At 34.8% G+C, this 13,965-nt stretch overlaps 1 protein-coding gene and 1 long non-coding RNA gene across 8 annotated transcripts; both read right to left on the bottom strand.

The window, feature by feature from the left end:
* Nucleotides 1–3,110: 3,110 nt before the first annotated feature.
* On the bottom strand, nt 3,111–4,879 carry LOC132625091 (premnaspirodiene oxygenase-like). Its single transcript, XM_060339863.1, has 2 exons — nt 4,232–4,879; nt 3,111–3,838 (listed from the first exon to the last, which is right to left on the bottom strand). The coding sequence occupies exons 1-2, from the start codon at nt 4,700–4,702 to the stop codon at nt 3,227–3,229; spliced, it is 1,083 nt and encodes a 360-aa protein (XP_060195846.1). The 5' UTR covers nt 4,703–4,879; the 3' UTR covers nt 3,111–3,226.
* Nucleotides 4,880–6,725: 1,846 nt separating this feature from the next.
* On the bottom strand, nt 6,726–13,188 carry LOC132623378 (uncharacterized). 7 transcript variants are annotated; one of them, XR_009576219.1, is made up of 6 exons: nt 12,970–13,188; nt 10,730–10,936; nt 9,179–9,274; nt 8,171–8,304; nt 7,239–7,576; nt 6,726–7,132 (listed from the first exon to the last, which is right to left on the bottom strand). It is a non-coding gene; the product is annotated as an uncharacterized LOC132623378 (long non-coding RNA). The 7 variants fall into 7 exon arrangements; XR_009576218.1 differs by having other exon boundaries at nt 8,171–8,301; XR_009576223.1 differs by having other exon boundaries at nt 8,171–8,230.
* Between the last annotated feature and the right edge of the window lie 777 nt (nt 13,189–13,965).

The following is a 13,965-nucleotide window of genomic DNA, read 5'->3' as shown; positions in this document are numbered from 1 at the left end:
GATTTTATAATTTTATTTGTTATATATTGCATAGAAAGAAAAATTTACTCATTCGATGTGCTCAAATAAATATCGACCGCACATATTAGAGTATCTTTCCACGGGCTAAGTGGCTAACTATTGACGACATATATGACACTTTTAAAGAGGAAATAGCCTACAAAAGAGAGATCGGATGCTCTTTCCCTACATTCACTAGCTTTGTACATAAAGGAATATATATCTTGGTGTTTGGTTATGATACATATATTTTTCTAAATCTTCGACTTTATGATGGAATAATTTACTGTCTTTTGTTGCTGTTTTTGCATTGAAACTATACACTTTTAAGCGATGGGAACTTAGGCCTACCATATCTTATTGCTCTGCGAAATAGTACTCTTAAAGAGGGCAAAACAGATGGAGCACCTGCAACAGGAAAAGAAAGCCAAAGTTATGTTGATGAGATGGCAAAAAGATACCAAAAGTACACAAATTGCAAAGTTTTGGAAAATAAAATGTTTAATCTTTTTATGTTTTAAAATCATTAAGTCGATTTTTTACTATATATGCTCGGTTAGGATGTTGAGGGCTTGATTTAGAATATATTTAGCTATGTGGGTGGAGGTGATCTGTGGGGAAGATTAGATCTCGATAACTTCAATGATCGTTTTAGATATATTATGAAATAATCAAAGTCGTTACTGATTCTGAATAAGTATATTTATATTTCGTGAAATGCCAAAAAAATTATTTTATTTCTAGCAATTATTTTTTTTCACAAATAAAATGTTTTTTGTACTGTCTACATTTTTGGTGTAAAACAGTTTTCTAATTTTATATGTGAAAGTGTTTAAAACTAAATCATTTGAAATCTCCAATATTGAAAACACAAATTATTTCAAAATGTGTAGATGCGGAAACCTCCCAATGATGGGGGTAAATTAGGTAAAATTGAATTGTCTACATCATTAACACGATGCGAAAACCTCCCGATGATGGGGGTAAATTAGGTAAAATTGAATTGTCTACATCACTAACACTTTTAAGATGTATTCAAACTTTTTGCGATTCAACTCTTTCATGTTAGTACGATGTTGTGTTAATATAATTTCTTAATATGTCAGCACTATTCAAGATGATCAGAACTTAAACGACAAGATTGTTAATATAATTATCTCTCTGAACTCCTTTTTTTTTTAACAATCCGCGCATCGCGCGGATACGTATACTAGTTCTATAAAAAACAGAGAAAAACAAAAGCAAATCAACTTCTCCAATTCTGGATGAATTAACAAAACTTCAATTTTTTTTTTTTCAAAAAAAGAGCAATGAACAAAGCATTGTTGTGTTTTGTCCTAAGTAAAAGATGTGGAACACGGGACCCAAAGCAGAAACACCAAATTGCAATATGGGTTTTGTATTATGGAGCATATTCTACAAAATTGAGTAAAACCAGAGCAATTAACCCTCTAAATCTGAAAAAATTAACAAAACTTCATTCTTCAAGAAAAAAAGAACAATGAACTGTGAATTCTTTTGTTTTGTCCAAAGTAAAAGATGTGGAACTTAAAACCCAAATCAGAAACACAGAATGCAATATGGGTTTTATATTATGGAGCATAAGACTCCATTGAAGAAGTTTGTTCGAAGCTTGGCCTCAAATTCCGGAACAGCAAAGTTGGAGTTCAAATTGAGTGGGTATTGTTTCTTGTTGGAAACATCTCAATTCTCAAGGAATCAAGAATCAATCATTTGGGTGTGTGTTTTTTTTTTTTTTTTTTTTTTCTCCATGAAAGAAGCTCAAGCTTGATGATGATGATGATGATGGTGGTGGTGGTGGTAGGTGGGTCGGAGCGGGTCAAAGGGAGGGTAATTTTTTTTTTTGAAATTGGGTAATTTAAGATGATTTGGAGGGTTTTCATCCAAATAGGGGTTTAAGTGTGAAGTTTGTAGACGTCAAAAGTATTTTTATTCACAATCGCTAACTGAGGATAAAATTAGCTAATAAAGTAGAGGGATATATTTGACCCTTTTCCTTTTATTTAATATTGAATATACAGAAAAGTTCCACAAATTCTCTCTAAAGTCTTCTTCTCCGAGCTCACACCTTCACTGTTCCATTGAGCCATGGTTCAGAGCTATTCGGACATTGATATGGTCTTAGACCCCGAGGACTGAAGATCTGTGTTTTTAATTCATCTCGAGATTCATACATTCAAGTTTATTGAGGAACTTGGACAATATAAGTTGATAATGAGCTACCAGAGAACCTAAGTCACAATCATCCTCTCTACTTACAATTGACAGACAATTTAGGGATTGTTTTTGACCTCTATGTAGCTGAGTGGATCCGAGAATTACTCTATCTGGAACCGCGTGATGAGGATTGCAATCCTAGGGAAACACAACTTCTCATTTTTTTTGTAAAAACATAACAACAACATCATTCAACATAGTTCCCTTTAGCCAAGAACAAGCAGTATAAAAAGCAATGGCAAAATACTATGAAACATAATAAAGCTGACTGAAAATAAGTTCACGCCTTTATTCTGCAGTTAGTTTCACAATGTACGACCTGAAGAGCTTTTTACAAATAAGATGCCAATCTTGTTAAACAACAAAGGTCTCGTTATACTAATTAAATACGGCAACCATCTACTTATATCGAACGAGTCCACGATAACTACTTGAGATGAAATGTACTCTTTCTTGATAAGATTAAGCACTGAAGAATATGGGTCAAGTTCATGAATTTTGATCAATGAATGTTACAACATCCTTTTAATTATTCTTGTTAACATTGTTTGTCCATTTTTGGTGAGAAATTAAGAAGTGCAGTAATTTCAGTCAAAAGTACATATTTGAAGAAGGGCAAGGGATTTGGAGTTTTGGACTTTGATGCTAAACATTTTTTTCCCATATGGTAAGAGAGTTTTGTCCTATTACAAAATTGAGGAGATACTTCACCTCAAACATTAAGAGGGTAAAGTGAAATTTTTTATTGACAAGTTTATGTTATGCAAACATTTAAATACATATGTAAAAGAGAAAAACCTTTATTTGTAATATTATACCCCAAAACAATTATTGAGTACACCAAAGATGATATAAAGTGGAACTTAAACCAACTCTAGCAGATACTATAGGTCGAAACTTTAAGTTTTTCTCAAATAAAAATGACCTAGAAGCAGTAGCCAATTTCTGATTTTACCCTGCTTTTTATTTCTACAACATCTCAATAAATTCAAGGATTATAAGGAGTGGCAATCAAAACAAGATCATCCTTTCTTGTTGCAGAAATTCCAGGTGACTCTATCATGTCCAAATTTTCATGACTTTGTCCATTAGGGAGTTTCCAATCGAAGTGATAAAGCAATTGAGCTAAAGGTTGTCCAACATTGGCTAAACCAAATAACATTCCCGGACAAATCCGTCTTCCTGCACCGAACGGAATAAATTGATGATGATTTCCAAGAAAGTCAATAGAACTATTCTCGAACCTCTCTGGCGAAAAGCTTTCAGGGTCATCCCAACTTTGAGGATCTCGTCCAATTGCCCATGCATTAACTATGACTCGAGTTTTGGAAGATATATTGTACCCCTCAATGTTTGTATCCTCCGTACATTCTCTAGGGACTAACAGAGGAATTGGAGGGTGCATCCTTAAAGTTTCTTTGATTACTAACTTCAAGTACTTTAACTCATCAAGATCAATTTGTTGAAAACCTTTCTTCTCCTTCAAGGCTTGTCTCACTTCAGCTTGTGCCTTTGCTAAGACACTTGGTTTCTTCATCATTTCAGATAATGCCCAGATTATAGTTGTTGAGGATGTTTCAGATCCAGCAGAGAACATGTCCTACATGATGAAGAAATAAGCACAAAACAGGTAATTAATATGCAAAACATATACATTTGCCGGCTATTAGTTTTCTGGCAGTCCAAAAAGGTTATTATCCCATAAAATAAGGGCTTTTTTCATTGTCCTATCGGAACGGGCGCTAGCCAAAATATACAAAATGTATACATTGATTATGTATATTAGTATATTTGTGTATATAATATGTATATATATACTTAATATACAAAACATATACATTTGTCAGCCATTAATTTTCAGGGCTGTTATCCCATAGAATAACTACGAGTTTAAGCTATAACGAATTCAAACTATAAATGCAATTGATCGTTTATAGCAAATTGTTAATGTATCTGTCAAGTTACCATATCAAGGTTGATCTAGAAAACTTACGACTAATATTGATTTGATATTGTCATCCGTTATAGGAATTTGAACTTCTCCACTTTCTCTAACTCTTAGCAAAACATCAATCAAATCCTCCCCACAAAATTCACCATTACCCTTTTGGCCATCTGCCCGATTTTGTTTGTGCTCATTCACTACTTTTTTCAAAATTTCATCAATCTTACGATGTGCCTTCACAAGTCTCGATTTCGAACCACCAACGTCATGTAGCATTTTCCACGTAGGGAAAAAATCAGCAACACTAAATCCACCTGCCAACGATATTATTTCCCTCATGAAAATTATCAATTTATCTTGGTCGCGACATATTTTTCCCAAAGCTAATCTACAAGTTACCGATCTCGTAAACCAAAATTTTTTGTCCGTAATGTTGACTGGAATATCTGGCATCGTTCGTATAGAAGAAACCATCTTTGATAGCTCATCTTGACGAATCAAGCTAAAAAATTTAGCCATCTTAGCACTCAGGAGTTCGAGTATGCAAATTTTACGAATTTGTCTCTAGTATTCACCATAAGGCGAAAACGCTATGTCCGTACTACCGTAGTGGACGATGTCGGCCACGACAAGTTTTGGCCTCGTTGCAAAAACAAGGTCATGAGTTTTTAATACTTTGCCATTTGTGGCGATGAAATGATGATGGTAGGAATTTCCCCGAGTTGTAAGTGCATGAGCGGCCCATATAAGTTTTTGGTTTAGTTATATTTGTAACAACATTCAAATTCCTTTCAGGGTTCTAGCTGGTTTGGAGATGAGTTATGCATGTAGTAAATTTTGATAAGTAATATCATGTTTGGTAGTTGGTTAGGAGATAAGTTATTTATGTATAAAATTAATACGTGTTTGGTTTGCAATTTAGAGACCCGTAAAAAAAGTTAAATGTTTTTGTCTTTTTCCAAGTGAGCCTCACATGTGTACCATAGCAAATCTGAGAGCAAGGTTTATTGTTAACCAGTATAAAAGTCAAATAATAATAAACTTAATAATACTGAATTCTCTAACCGTTGAATGAATATATAGGATCTGCATAGTCTAACCCAACAAGTTTGAAATTGAGAAAAAAAAATGATCTTTCCTTTGAACGTATTATTTTTTATCTTAGTTGATTTCTTCGATCCTTAAGCAGAACATGTTATCCATTAATATGAACTTGATAGTTGATTACAATACAATACAATTTTTTACGTATTTACGCGATATACATGTGCGAACGCATGAACACTAAACTAGAATAAAAGTACGAAGGCATTAGAAATATTGATTGAACTTTTTGCCCTTCATTAAAAGGACTCTACAATAGACAAAATTTTCATTTATTATTTTACTTAATATACATAAACACTAATAATATATATTTCCTTTCAAAATAAAAATCTGGCGTTATTTTTGGCAAATAATTTTCTAATTAAATCTTTCCTTATCTATCTATATAGAGTAGGAGGGGCAAAAGAATGAGAGGATGTTAAGTGTAATCACCTTAGAATGTCAAGTGTCAAATTATTTTAAAATAGAAAAAGAAAAAATAAATACTGTCATTCAAAAAAGTAGGAAACGATTTTCACCCTACTTTTGAGGAACTTAAGGCTTGATTTAAGAGATGTATCCCTTATTTTCTATTGAAAGTGACATAATAATTAGGACAAGAAAAATAACTGTTATCATAAATTTTGGAAATTTTACATTAAATTTTTAAACTTGAAAATTAATTTTCGGTAATCTAATCCTAATGTGCAGTTTGATTTGAAATTCAATACTTTCTCTATGTGAGTAAAATTTAAGTATCTTTTTAAACAAATCGATATATTACTTATTCAAAAGTTGATCTATAATATTTTTTTCAATATTATATTTCACGCTACTTTAAGCCAAATCAACTCAGATCCTAGATTTTGTAACATACACTACTAAAAAAACCGGGATTTTCGACCAAAAATTTCAACTACACGAGGTCGAAAAGGCCTTTATTTCGACCACACGCGTAGGTCGCTAATAGGTAGGTCGAAATTTTTTTTCGACCACACATGGTCGCAATCACATTCTACCGAAATTAAAGGAAAATTATTTTCGACCACATGTGGTCGAAAAATTATTTTTATATTAAATTATATATTTAACTTTTTCGACTACGTGTGGTCGAAAACACTATTTATATTTAAATATAAAAAAATTATTTTCACAATTTCAACCACATGTGGTCGAAATTGTAAATTGGGCCCAGATTTTCGATCACATGTGGTCGAAATTTGGCAACCATATTGCTAAATTTCGACCACACGTGGTCGAAATTGTATTTTTCTGGGTATAATTTCGACCACATGTGGTCGAAATTGTGAAATATCTGGGCTGAGTAGTCGAAAATCTGGAATATTTTTTCTAGCATTTGCCTGTTTTTGACATCCCTCCTGCCAATTTTCAAATAACCAAATTCATCAACCAAAACAGTCATCCAATTCATCAACAATGCAACACAACAACCATAAACAATGTTCAAACACTTGAACACTTAAACATTGTCCATTTAAACACTTAAACATCATAAACTACGTTCAAACACTTAAACATCTTAAAATTAAAAGAACTTGTAGTTCAAATTAAAACTACGTTCAAACCCTTAAACATAATATACATATCCATTTAAACATAGCAGAATTAGAATCCAAAAGCACATTAATCAAAAAGGTCAATGTTCGGTGTCCAAGAGCTTCAAAAACTCTGAGAATACTCTTCTCTTCCCCATTTTCTTGCTTGCATCCGCCCAAACATCAACATAGTCTCTAGCAGTAACACATACTTCCTCAATTGTTTGCCTGAGTTGCTTCCACTCATCCAGATATAACAGGCATGAAGACTTGAAGCCCTGACCATCCTTGATGACACTTGCAACCCCTGATTGATTTTGAATTATGCAACTTTCAATATCTTCAACAACATGAAAAAGGGAATGATATGTTGCCTGAACCAACACACTCAAAAGGAAAAGAAGATAATTAACCTTTTACAACCCTAGACAAATCAGTATCTCTCGATACGTCGAGGTGCAAACCTTGTACAGCATTCTCTACTTTCTTCCACCAATCAGAAAACCATGAAGGGTTGTGGTTGAAACGCAGGAAGTTAATAAGACTTCAAGGAAACTAACTAAAAGACATCAACAAGGAGACAATACCACCTGTCCACATTTGACTGCTTCTGATCTAGGACAATATTTAGAAGAGCCCCGCTCCCTTCAAAAGAATCCAAGGGACTAGGTTCATCAATACTTTGGGGATTTATCCCACTTCGTTTTGCTTCTTGGTTGATAAAAAGCATAACAGGTTGCTGCAGCAGGTCCTACATAAATAAATCAAAATGTATGAGAAAAGCTTAAACAAATATTTACATAAAGATAAACTATTTCAATTAGCAAAGAATGCAACAGGTATCACGAATCTTATAGAATGTACTAAAGAGTTGGATATGTCACGTGGAAAGTTGGAATTAAAGAGTTCTCAAAAGAAAGAGACATTCTTTTTTAAACGGAAACTAAGGATAAAATCCATGATAGAGTCGAGACTGATGTCACGCCTCGAACCATGGCCTGGGCGTAACACGGCACTCGGGTCTTGCTTGCATGTGTCCGAGCGAACCTCATGGCTTGCTTGTCAACATGGGCATCAAAACAATATAATCTACATGATGCAATTTAAATGAATCATGAAAAATGTAATTTGCGGAATAAGTCTTGAAATTATCTCATAGCATGAAGTATCATGAAAACATAATAGTTTGCAAACATGAAAGCATAACTGACTCTGTGAACTAACATCTATCTATGAAACCTCTAAAACATGTCTGAATACTAACTCCCAGGACATAGCCCTGGACTACCATAAACTGAATACTAATGCAGACTCCATGTTGAACCCCGAGAGGGGTGGGGCTCACCAATAAGCTGATAACTGAAGTGATCCTATTGCGCAGGTGTATGCTCCTGAAAACCCGTATCTACACCGTGAAGTGCAGGCCCCGAGCAAAAGGGACGTTAGTACATGGTGAATAGTACTAGTATGTAAAACCTGCTGGAACGAAGAACATGGCACAACATAGATATAAGACATGAACTGAAACTGAATGTAATTTGAACATGAGCATGAAACGTGAGTAAAGTCTGAAAACAGTAAATCAATGGAAATACATGTATGTAAAACTGCTTGTAACGTGGGGAACGCTATAGTATAACCGACAACATGATTCTGGTACTTGCGTCCTACCAGCAGAACACTCACACCTTGCCAGGGGTATGAGATTTAAGTAATAATAAGCATGTAAGGATCCAAACTGCATAATGAAGGTGTTGCCTCCTTGCTGACAACCCTTATCCTACGGTGGCAACGTAGTTTCAGGCTATCTGAGCCTTCTCGGTTAACTAAGCAATTCCCAAAAACATGAACATGATATAGTTGGCTAAGAAGCCCATGATTTTCATGAAATAACTTATAAATAACTTGTAATCATGATTTCACGAAATAACTTGTAAACATGGTTTCATGGAGTAACTTGTAAACATGGTTTCATGAAATAACTTGTAAAGTCTTGCATACATGTTCTTGATTCATGAGTAATAAGAATAGTTCGTAATCATATATATATAATTGACTTGAAAACATGCTTGTAACTTGCGAGATAAAATCATAAAGTTTCATATAAACATAATGAGAACACATGAGGATGAATTCATGATTCATGGATTAAGCTAGGGTTCCTAATAACCGTAATGGAAGATTAGGAATACAACAACGAATATAGATACAAAATCCATGTACATAAATACATAAATACGGGCTACCAATATGTTGGGTTTAATGCCCTAGGATTTGAACTTCATTGATATCAAGAAACGGAGCATGGGGAAGAACGTAGAGATTCCCACATGTGGATGGAAGTTCTACATACCTTAATTGCTCCAAAATCTTGAATTAAAGACTTGAATTTTGGAGAAGATTTCCTAAATCTTGATTCTTGAACCTTGAGATGGTTTTCTTGATAACCCTAGATTAGGAACAATGATTTCTTGCTTAGATTATTAGAGTATATGTTAGAATTGAGTTGGACAGGTTTACTCAAGTTAGAAAGGGATTAGGAACTTGAATTCAACCTAGAATCATGATAAACTTACCTTGGAAGGTTCTTGAGGCTTGGGACTTGTTCTTCCTGACTTTAGGGTAATTTTTCGTGACTAGGGGTGTTAGGGAAATAAACCCCAAGGTTAAATATAACTTAAAACGCGAAATCCCAACTTTTAACCCGAAATCGACCTGTTTCGCGATGGGTCCGCGATGCGGGTGCATCGCGCGACATTCTGCAGCTAAAAACACAGAGTTATGCGATCGGTCCGCGAAGCGGGGCCATCGCGCACTCTCTCACGCGCCCTCACGCGCCCCGAGAAGCGACGAGTGTCGGTTCTGCACAGTGTTCGGTAAAATAGGCATAACTTCTTGTACACAGCTCTGTTTGGGCTCCACAATATACCGTTGGAAAGATATTTCAAAGGGCTAAAACTTTCATGTTTTAAGTTTCCTCAACTTCCCAATGTATTTGCACGAAATGGGACTAGAAGGCAGACATATCGAAAACTTAGCCGATTCTATAGAATTTTAAGTGCCTTACTATTAGCCATATTGAGACGATCATATCTCCTTGCTCCGATCTCTGATTGGCTTGGTCCTTATATCGTTAGAAAGATATTTCTACATACTACAACTTTCATTAAGGGTACTTTCCCAAATTCCCAACTAATCAAGGATTTATGGCTGCCCGAAGTAGGCCTATCAACCATTTTCGCAAAACGTTCAAACCTTCAGTTTTTTCCACTAAAACTCTAATGATATGAGTCCAAACTTAGTTCCAAGATACAGGGTGTTACAACTGATTACAGGGGTTAGGTTGGCCCAACTAAAAATATTAACTAAGCATCTGGTTTTGAGAGTGTGATTGGCAGTTGTAGTGTCATAAAAACATCTTTCATTTCTTTCCAACCATGTGGTGCCTTGAAAACATAGTTGATTTCTTTCCAACCAAATACACCATAAAATACAAGCAGGAACCAAAGTCCAAACCATAGTTACTTCCAGATCCTCAAACTTCCTTTTACAGTTAAAGCACAAACATAGGTGAAGATGCTCAGAAGTTGATAACTAATTTAACCCTTCATTACAACCATCTTAAAGATTTGCTTGATCATCTCCTTTTTCTTTTTTGAAACTTTTTTTCTGAAACTATCATCTCTTTTTTCTTAAAGTATAACTAACATCTTTAAGTTGGGATTCAGTGACATGGCACAACTAAATGAACCCAGGTCCATACTAATAGATGCTAAGCAGAAACTCTAAATCACATGGTCCTAGGTGAATAAAGTACGAATCACAGGTTATATCATTTGAAAGCAATTCTTGCATTTTGAAAACACTAGTTGTGTAAATCTAGTGGCGCTAATAAAAACATTACCTGCAAATATACCAATGGTGACCAGATTTTTTATTTCCATTGTCTGATAGATCAAGAACTCTGTCAAGAAATGACCGAATGCATAGACGAACGATAACAAGGTTGCCAAATACAAAGGCCTGTCATTTAGGTTAAATGCACAAAGATAGCAAAGAGTGCAGGTTAGAAAAGTCCACACTCCGAACGTCCTCCCATGAACTTCTGACACTGCAACATGATAAATAAGAAAATGAAAGCTTCAAATTAAAAACATAGTAAGTTTAGGACAACCTTGAAAAGAAGTGAGTTTACAGAGAAAACTTAACAGGACTCTCGGAACACAAGAAAAGGAAAGTCATGTAATGCATGGGTTTTTAATGCATTCGCAAGTAAAACTTCCTGATCCCAAGCAATACAAAGTACCATCATTTCTGAAACTTAAGATACATCACATATTTGTGCTTACAAAGTCAAAGTTCTTAAAGTTATGCATGAAGTTGAACACGAAATGTGTAAGCAAATATGTTACTGATTGCACTGCCAGTAACTTAAGGTTTTATTTTCATGACAAATAGCTATACCTTAACAAGTTGTGACCACTGAATTCCTACATTGTTATCCACAAACTAGATGATAAAGCACACTATTAGAGGTACATTGAGGTAGAGCAAGTAGTGTAGACAGCACTATTGTGATCTATCAAGACGAACAAATTCTCGGATTTAATCAACTCCAGCTGGGTTGCAAAATAACCCAAATGGGTTCCATGAAGGCAAATGTAACTTGCACAAACATAAAGAGGACTTTTTATAAAGTCCCTGTGGTGCAGTTATTGGATAAAGACTCCTCTTAGAAAGGACAGAACTATGTGGAGAGCTTGGAGGTAATGGATCTGCCCATTTGTGAATTACAAGATTCTGGTCAATGGGAGCAACTTGACGTTTTTAAATAGACATGCAGAATTAGAAGTTACGAATTAAGAGAGACGTGAGAGAAGTGCTTACAATACTGCAAGAGAATAAATACATTTTCATTGGTTCCAAACTTTAAGAGCTAAGGCCAAGCTATAGAAGCTTCTGACAATCACTTTTCTTAACAAATTGTGTTTACACATATCAGCATAAGGTTTCAGAAATGATTCTTATCTAGTACCTTGCAAAAAAAAAAAGGATTCTTTTCCAGTTATATGTAATGTATGTGCTCAAATAGAAATATTAGACTCTTTCGGGAAAATCGTATCGTACATCATTCAAATGGTGGATGGAAAAATCTGAGCACCTAGCCATCCCCATTCTCACATCCTGAGTTACTGAGTGTAGATCTGTAGGTGTGATTGGTTTTCCTGTTTCAACTGAACTTTGTCCATGTGTATGAGTTTTGTCTTGTTTGAAAGCTGCCTAGTTAAGCGATAAACGCCATTTTGTTTGCAAAAAGATATCCATAAATAGGTTATTGTTATATCTACATATTGAATAGATTGCTCTAGTAACCCGTTATAAAAAGGTATTACCAATCACAAATAAATACCACGTAAAATGCACAGATATTTCATCCTTGGTAAGGAGAAGAAGTTGATCTGATTCTTGAAATTGTTCACTTTGATAGCATTCAAATTCTAATTTTGATCAGTCATTGCTTGGATTTGAGATAATAAATTTCTAGAACTATAACATTAAAGCAAAATCTGGTTATATGCTTGCATAAAATATTCGAATTGAAGAATTCGTAAGTCTTAAATCAATAGAAAGTAAAAAGTGGACTTAGTAATCCCTGGATGTAAAGAATGAGAATTGACAATTTAAGCTAGTTTAATATTTGATAAGCAACAAATGTGCTTTGGATCCACAGATTTCAAACCCGTAAATCCAATCAAATCTATTGCTTAAGCCATCAAGTCAAAACCCAAGTGTCTTAAGCCCAAATGATATAATGTATTGATCCATTTACTCATTCTTATCACCATTTCAACAGTATGGAGTGGCAAATCAATTCAACAGTACATTGTCCCTTATTCCTTTTCCCTATCAACATGAAGTGTCTAAATAAAGAATTAAAAGTCCCAAAAAAAGGACTAAAACAGCCCAAAAAATAACATTCAATTTCAATTCAAAATCCAAAAAAAAACATAAAATAAACCCTAAAACAAATATTGAACACTAAATAAAGTTATCAAATCTACTAAATATAGAAGGTAATGTAGCTAATAACATCAGATTATTATGCATTGGTAAGTGTTCATGACATTGAAAAAAAAAACGTACCTGAAAATGCAAGGGCTGCGCCGCCGACGGTGGACTGGCGGTGGTCGGAAGGCGGTGGGTTGAGGGTCTGGGCTGGTGGGGGGGTGGGCTGGTGGTGTGGGTAGAGAGAGGAGAGGGAGAGAGGTGGTGTGTGTGGGTAGAGAGAGGAGAGGGAGAGAGGTGGTGTGTGTGGGTAGAGAGAGGAGAGGGAGAGAGGAAAGAGAGAGAAAGAAAAAAATCTTCAATATGAAAAGTAAAGACCAGCCAGCGGATGTGTATATACAAATGTGGTCCAATTTTCGACCATCTGTGGTCGAAAATTGTTCTTTTTTATTTTTTTATTTTTAATTTAAACGTTTCCCATTTATGATTTATACAAAATTTAATTTCGACCACACGTGGTCGAAATTATATTTTCATTTTAAAAAATCGACCCCGTGTGGTCGAAATCCTACTGAAAATAAAATAAAAATTAAATTCTTGATTTTTCGACCGCGCGTGGTCGATTTTTTTTTCGACCAAAAATGTGATCAAAATTTTTTGGTCGAAAACGTCCTTTTTTTTAGTAGTAATATTATACGACAAAAGTCAAAACTTTAATTTTAAATAATATCAGCTTCTTGCATGTGAACTTGAGTTGACAAATAAAACTTTTATATTGAAATCATTGTTTTAAAAGGCAGTGTCAGGACTCGCCCCGGGGCTCGCCTCGGGGCAGGGCAGTGGCAAAACGCCCTGGGGCTAATGTGCGGGGCTTAGTTCCTATGAGGCTTATGCCCTAAGCGCCCAACCGTACGCCCTAAACACGCCTAACGCCCAACGCCCAGGGCTCGCCTAACAGTTCTTACACAAATTATATTTTAAATCCCTAATTAAAATCATTCACCCTCATAATTGTTTAACAAAATAATGATACTTAATAGTTTTTCATCTATAGAAATAGAAGATTGGGTGTAACTCATATAACAAGTCGTAGTATTGGATATTTACTATTTGAGAACGTCGTGAGGGTGAATA

This window comes from Lycium barbarum, chromosome 12 (genome assembly GCF_019175385.1).
Source record: "Lycium barbarum isolate Lr01 chromosome 12, ASM1917538v2, whole genome shotgun sequence".
Classification (NCBI taxonomy): Eukaryota; Viridiplantae; Streptophyta; class Magnoliopsida; order Solanales; family Solanaceae; genus Lycium; species Lycium barbarum.
The sequence above is the reverse complement of the archived record's forward strand: the minus strand, read 5'-3'. Positions and strand labels throughout refer to the sequence as shown.

Excerpts from the sequence above, each read along its gene's own strand:
- LOC132625091 (XM_060339863.1), bottom strand. The coding sequence starts at position 4,702 with ATGGCTAAATTTTTTAGCTTGATTCGTCAAGATGAGCTATCAAAGATG. Across the intron at positions 3,839-4,231 it reads ATATCAAATCAATATTAGTC|GACATGTTCTCTGCTGGATC; the intron begins GTAAGTTTTCTA and ends TTCATCATGTAG.